This window comes from Notothenia rossii (assembly GCF_949606895.1).
Source record: "Notothenia rossii genome assembly, chromosome: 8".
Classification (NCBI taxonomy): Eukaryota; Metazoa; Chordata; class Actinopteri; order Perciformes; family Nototheniidae; genus Notothenia; species Notothenia rossii.
The window spans coordinates 29,407,751-29,414,925 of record NC_136906.1 but is presented as its reverse complement, the minus strand read 5'-3'; the positions used below and the strand labels follow the sequence as shown (position 1 = coordinate 29,414,925).

The window sequence follows — 7,175 nt, the reverse complement described above, 5'->3', positions numbered from 1 at the left end:
TTTTATAATATTTTACTCCAGTCACAAATATCAACTTCATAATTAGCATTATAATAAAAGTCAGATGATAATCAAAGTCAGAAGGATTGAACCTCTGGGAACATAAATATAAAAAATAAACGTTTACTTATCCATCAAGTAGATATTTTATTGAAAAAAGTGTGTTAGAGCAAGTCAGACATTATCTGAAGTCAGTATTTAGTAGGATTCATACATACATAGAGTAAGAGATATTTGATTGAATATATGATAAAGTTACTCCATGAAAAGTCAGTAAGATGTATCCTCCAGGGAACAGGAATGTCTTAAACATTTCATGGAAAATTATCCAATAGTTGATAAAAAAAAAAAAAAAAATCTTTCTCTGTAAACCATTCAGTAGATGTTGAGATGTTTCAGTGAATACATTAAAAGTGGATGGTGGTGCTACATGAAAGCTCATAGGATCCCCTAAATCAGTAAGGTTCATCCTCTGGGGATCACAAATGTTTTTTTGAAATCTCTTGGTTTTTGTTTGTTGATGATAAATATAGTCTGACCCAGAGGAAAACCAAGTCAAATGATTAATACTAAATCAAACATATCATTTAAACAACAAGATGCAGTAAAACATGTTTTTATTGTCAAATAAAAGTGGAAAGTAAAATAAAAACAGGAAAGAAAAGATCACATACAGTGTGTCTATCTTTACAGAGCCAATCATGGTATAATATAATATGCCATTATAACGCTTTAACGTGTTATTTGATCAAGAAGAGCTGACAAACAATTGTTTCATGACAAAGAGTTCTTTGTGTATTCACACCTCATAATACACAAGCTAGAGAAACTGGTGTCTGGAAAGTAAACTGCATGTAAAATATAACAAGTATCGCTGTACATTGATTGCACTTTCACACATTTTAGAGGAAAACAGGAGCAATGAGTCTATCATTAAAGTTAAGACTATGTGTATTCATGTGGAGTGGTTTGGTTATCCAACAACCTATCAGAAGTTATGTTTTAGAAAAAAAGGGAAATTCCTCTAAAAAACACTGCCACCCTGTCGAGTCCCAAGTGTTGTTCTTGGCACATAGAAGGTCAGCTATTCATTTACAAGGCTCTTTGACCTTTCTAAGATGAGCTTTTTAAGGTCCTAATAGAATTTTTGCCTCAAGCTGTTAAGGCTTTTACACCTTGAAGCTCAGACGCTCTTCCTCAACTGCTTAACATCTACTCTGCTAAGAATCACTACTTAAAACTTCTAAAAGGAGTCTGATATGAAGGAGTCCTCTTGAAAAAAAGATATTTATCCAGCATAATAGTTATTAATCTAGTAAACTGCTTCTAGTTCATTTTGAAAAATGCATACAGAGAATAGTTAGTACCAAAAACCCCACACAAAAAAAACAACATACAGTAAATCACTCCTACATCAAACATCATTTGGCAAATATTATTTATCATCATAGTGCTGCTGTCACAGTATTTACATAATAAAAACAAATTCTTAGAAACTTTTTTCAATCATATCTCCGGCTTGTACTTGCTGGTACCAGTTTAAATTGTGGATCAGTTGTTTTCTGAACAGTATTTAGGCCAAAAATAACATGAATAAACACCTTTTATGACGTAAACAGAGACCGTGATACCTCATTCTTAAAGGCCGCATTTAAAAACTCTGACATTTGGAGGGAAAATCTGTGAAATGGAATCTATGGCGTGTCGCAAAGTGAATCAATCCAGATCTTTGCATCAACTTAAAACACCGATTTGCTTCATTAACCATTAGCATAACTTCCTGAGCCTTGAAGGGATGGAGAGCTCAAAATGTAGAAAGCTTTGTAGCTTGGTGTGTCACCAATCTACTGTCAGACTAAATACTGCTAAAAGACAGGGGGCCATAGTAATAATACAGCTCATTTAAAGCGCAATAAAGTCAAACTTGCTTAACATGGATGTTTTATACGAACTGGATACCAGATTCCAAGATGGCGCTAAGTTAATCGAAAACGTATTGCTTGAAGAGCTCATAGGCGTTCTGACTCCCAACCAAGCAATAACGCAGTCAGTGGCCCTACCAAGCCCCCTAGGAAGAGCGCTAAGCTTTAAAGCACATTTTTGTTGTGGCTAAACATTGAATTACAACTTCCATGTTAGACACGTTATGTCATGTGCCCCAAAAATACTTTCCCCATTGATTTACATTGGGAGGAATGCGTGTGATTTTTTAATAGTAAAACTACTTCTTAGTAGCGGCTTGGAGGCGGGGTTTAAGGAAACGCAACATGGCATGCTCTACAGTCCCATGAATGCAGACGGTCGACAGAAGGTTCAGGTGATTTTGGACTTGAAAGTTAGGCCCTTTTTGTTACAGTACATTGAGGTAAGAGGTCAGAGCAGATGGACTGGGTCAAACCAATTCAATATTTTCCAGATGGACTTCTGTTTTTTTCACGTTTCACATACTTCACTTACTTACATGACCCAAGCCACCATTTGTACTATATATTTAACCATATACAAACCCTAACCCTAAACGTAACCAAGTCGTAACTGAACCCATCTTATATCGAGTATGTGACGTAATGTTGAGGTTTATCGGACTATCCTGCATGTTGAATTACGAGACTAAAGGAGTACCAAGTTCTTAAGAAAAATGTATACCGATGGGACCTGACTCATTAGTGCTTTTCCGTTAAATGTTCACAATGTCACTCTCATTCAAATCTCTTACTCTAGTTACATTTTACAATAACTAAACCTATAGAATTTGTTTTTCTATTTGTAGAGAAACAAAGTGATTGATTATTATTAGCTTGTTTGGAATTCAAGCTTTCCTGTCAGTTTGTTTGTTGTAGTAGGTATACAGTTGGCCACTGGAGGCACTGCAGCTGTCTTAATCCACATCCATCATGCTAACTAACTACGTCACCAGGATTTGTGAAGATGGTTTAATTTTGTGGTTTGACCAGGCCCTATTTCTGGATTTCTTTTTGTCATTTCGTACATTTAGTTTGAGTTCTTTTTCTGTGTGCTGATGTTTCTGCTGCTGTACATCGTGGCTTTTTTGTTCATTAGGCATTGGGAATTCACTTCCTGCATGAATCAGCAACAAAAGTTCCTTCTAAAAATACTTTAAACATCTTGAAAAAGCCAATAAGCGTTGCTTTAGTGTAATAAAAAAAGAGTCTGTTATTCCTCATGCATGGGTTTTCATTTTCAAACTATTCCTCAAAGGAGGGTGTCAATCCGGGTGTTGGGGTCCCCTCCTAAAGAGTCTCCAAGATCAAACAGCTGGTCCAGGTTGACGGAGGAGCTACACAGGAAGTCATTGCTGCATTGTTCCTCCTCTTCTGGCCACGGGGTCTCTAGGAAGGCGGTGGCGAGAAAGGTCTCCTCATCAAAGTCTGACACCTCATTATTCCTTTGGGTTTCCACCAACACGTGGATGTCCGCGGCTCCTGGGGGGGCTTCGATCGGAGAGATATGGGTCCCCCGCACCATCAGGTCTTCATCCTTCATGATGGGGCTCAGAGGTTCTCCTCCATCCAAACTGAGCTCCCCATTGAGAGCCGAGTCCAGCAGGGCGTCCCAGTCAAAGTCTCCCTTCAGAGGTCCGATCTCCTTCTGTTCCTCGACGGAAAGCAGCGGCGAACTTGAGCGCCGGGGAGCTTTGGTCCCGCCATATCTTGATCCTAGTTTCCTCTTGTGGCCACTTCTTCCCCTCACCACCGGCCAGGACCCCAGCATGGTCCCTTCAGCCATATGGGGGTCCCAGTTCTGGTCGGCACCAGTTGCCTCTTCGAACTCTTGGAGAAGCTGCTGAGACTCGAGGTTGATGCACAAGCCACTCTGACTCCCCGCAGGGATGCAGGGGCCTCTGGTTTGTGGGTGGACGTTGATTCGGAGACGGTTTTGCAAGACTGGGTTGATCCGGACAGGGGGCATTCGCCTCTTCTTGTAGGCGCCGCTCAGGAGACGCTCAGCGTACTGAGGGTCGATCTTCCAGAAGCCGCCCTTCCCGGGTTCATCCTTCTGACGCGGCACCTTGATGAAGCACTTGTTGAGCGATAGGTTGTGTCTGATGGAGTTCTGAAAATACAGATGAATGTTTCAACTTACACTCGTACAATGGTTTCATCAAACAGCATCCTGAAGGAACGATATCTTTTTTTAGGAAAACCCAGAAATTCGTATAACATAACAACATAACTACATTAGAGGCATCCAACCAAAATCCATTGAGTTCCAGGTGAGAGAATAGAAGTAAAAAAAAAGCTAAATTATTAGGATTTAAAATATATATTTGGTAAATATGCATATTATATTCTTTATTATAGTATAATAGTAACACCACGCTCTTGTCTCTAATGTTAATATAGCGCTACAACAAGCAGCAAGTTGGCTTAGCATGGTAACAATCTAAACATCTAACTGAACATCAGCATGTAGTGGGGCAGGAAGTACACATGGCAGACGCCTCCCCCCCCCCCCCCCCCCCCCCAGCGTCTTCTTCACTGAAGTCTTAAAAAGAGCAGCGACCCGATGACCTTGTTAAATATTATCTGCCCCATGTACAGCCTTACAATAACAGAAAGCTCAGACGCTGAAACACAGGAGTACAGCTAACCGCTTCATCAATCATTCATGTGAAATTAAACTTTTTTCACGAAAAATTCCTAAACTTTAGAGAAGAATCTCCTCCACCTCCACATCACTTGTTTTTGATCAAGCAGAAAATACAGCTATAGCAAAAGCATCGATGTAAATAGGATTATTTAGTGTTTACTGGTTTTGTACAGCTGGGGGTGGGGGGGTATTTAGATTAATAACCACATGCGAAGGTCACTAATACTTCAGTGTGGCAGCAGGCCAAGGACTCGTTGTGTTAAAAAAAGTATTCTACTGTCTTTAAATAGCAATCATTCTTGTTCCCAGCTGTCATTTGAAACTTAATTTCAAACAATGGAAACTGTGTTAGAACAATAAACTCCATGTCTCCATATATTGGTGTGAGAAATTTGAAATACAAATATTACATAGCAAGTTTTGTAATAAGTAAAGTAAAATTAAATGCCCAAAAGTAGCAATACCACAATGTAGAAATACTCTACTCGAAGCAAAAGCCCTGCATTGTAATATAAGTAGTGTGTGTGTGTGTGTGTGTGTGTGTGTGTGTGTGTGTGTGTGTGTGTGTGTGTGTGTGTGTGTGTGTGTGTGTGTGTGTGTGTGTGTGTGTGTGTGTGTGTGTGTGTGTGTGTGTGTGTGTGTGTGTGTGTGTGTGTGTGTGTGTGTGTGTGTGTGTGTGTGTGTGTATTTTAAAATACCTGCCAGGTAGGGTCCGCGTGTCTGTAGTAGCAGAAGTTGTCGGTGATCCACTGGTAGATGCAGGACAGGGTGATCTTGCTCTTCTTGCTGGCCTGCATCGCCATGCAGATGAGCGTTGCATACGAGTACGGCGGCTTGATGCGCATGTTCGTCTTGTAGTCCACCTCGTCTGGGCAGTGCCCGTGCGCCACGATGCCCGGCAGGGACTGCATCCTGCTGTAGGCTGCCGCTGTGGGCTTCCCGGGTGTCAGCGGCATGCCGATGGAGGAGGCGGGGTCCCCGGCCACAGGGGAGGCCGGCGCGTCAGAGCCCAGCCGCTGGTGTCCGAACAGCTGCTGCTGCAGGTGGAGCGCTTGCTGGGGCACGTTGGCACCGAGGATGGAGAACTCCTGCAGCCATTGCAGGCTGGTCAGGCTGTCGTCCAGGTTCACGGAGCTGCAGATGCTGCTGTTGGTGTCCCGCTCCTCCGCCTGAGCAGCCGCGGTCACCACCTCCTCCTCCAGCCCCACAGAGCCTTCGGGCCACGGGTCGGCGCAGCTCAGAGTCAGCATGGCTCTTTCTTTCTCTTTCTCTCTCTCTCTCTCTCTCTCTCTCTCTCTCTCTCTCTCTCTCTCTCTCTCTCTCTCTCTCTCTCTCTCTCTCTCTCTCAATCTCTCTCTCTCTCTCTTTCTCTCTCTCCGTTACCCTCCTTCCCCTGCCACCGCCTGACAGGACACAAAATATACACCCGACTTAACAAAGTGCGAACAGGCAGGACAATGATGAGCCTTATTTGAAAACAGAGCCTCTGTGTGTGCGTTTGTGCATAAAGTCAACGTCTTTTCAACAACCATTTAAATCCACTGGCTAGTCTGTCACCTGGATGTCTGAGTGATGACGCTTTAGAAACTAAACTTTGAAAACAATGGTGACAAAAACACTGGCCTCTTACTTTATGTCTCAAAGTCTCCATGAAAAACTGGTGCGCACTTGACGCTCAGCGCAGAAAAGAGTCATTACCAACTCCAATGATCAGCTTTAAACCTAACCCAATGTATTAACTAGTTAAATAAACGTTTAACTATAACTTTTTTTTAAAACACCGACTGTTATATACATTGAGATGTAAATACATGCTCACATGTTGGAGGTTTTACGCTTAAAATCCGCACATTAAGGGCATGGTTTGCTCCAAATAAAATTACTAAAATGCTGATTATTCTACGGTAAATATTTCAATGCAAATTAAATAATAAGCATGCCATATATAGTTTATGATCAACAAAATAGTCATACCTAAACGTGCGTATTAACAGGATATCCAAGGCCTTTTGGGAAAGTTTACAGGTGTATTATATTCTGGGGATGGATCAAATTTAAACTCACCTTTTTCTGCTGTTATGTTGAGTAGTGGTCTTTTTTAATCCAGCACGTATAGAACCTCGGCCTGCTTCACCTGGGGTCAGAATTGTGAGAGAATTAGGGAACGTTGGATTCCTGTGCACGGTGTTTGGTGCGGTGCTGGCCGCTTCTCCTCTAACGGGCAGGATCCTCCGGTGGGGGCTGTTTAATACCTGGGGCTGCAGGAGGTTTGTCCAGCAACCATAGAAACGGTGCACCCCCCACTTGTAAACAGCTTCCCGTTCCTCCATTGGCCTCCCGGTTTCTATAGTGTTGACCATTTTTAATCACTCTCAAGTAAACTGAGGCTGCAGGGTTTCAAGCTGAGGCTCGCGGACCCAAGGAGGGACCTGAGTGAACTGAATGTGCTGGAAGAATTTTCCAGATCGTTGACTGCAGTAAAACTATAGGCTACTTAAACCACACTGAACATTGTCCTGCATTTAAAACATTATGTTACAAGTAAGATATGTTTCAGCCAAATG

The 7,175-nt window shown here is 42.1% G+C and overlaps 1 protein-coding gene across 1 annotated transcript; it reads right to left on the bottom strand.

Moving 5' to 3' along the window:
• Positions 1-355: 355 nt before the first annotated feature.
• On the bottom strand, positions 356-6,893 carry foxj1a (forkhead box J1a). The gene is made up of 3 exons (XM_079646903.1): positions 6,676-6,893; positions 5,310-6,014; positions 356-4,074 (listed from the first exon to the last, which is right to left on the bottom strand). The coding sequence occupies exons 2-3, from the start codon at positions 5,859-5,861 to the stop codon at positions 3,214-3,216; spliced, it is 1,413 nt and encodes a 470-aa protein (XP_079503029.1). The 5' UTR covers positions 5,862-6,014; positions 6,676-6,893; the 3' UTR covers positions 356-3,213.
• Positions 6,894-7,175: the final 282 nt, after the last annotated feature.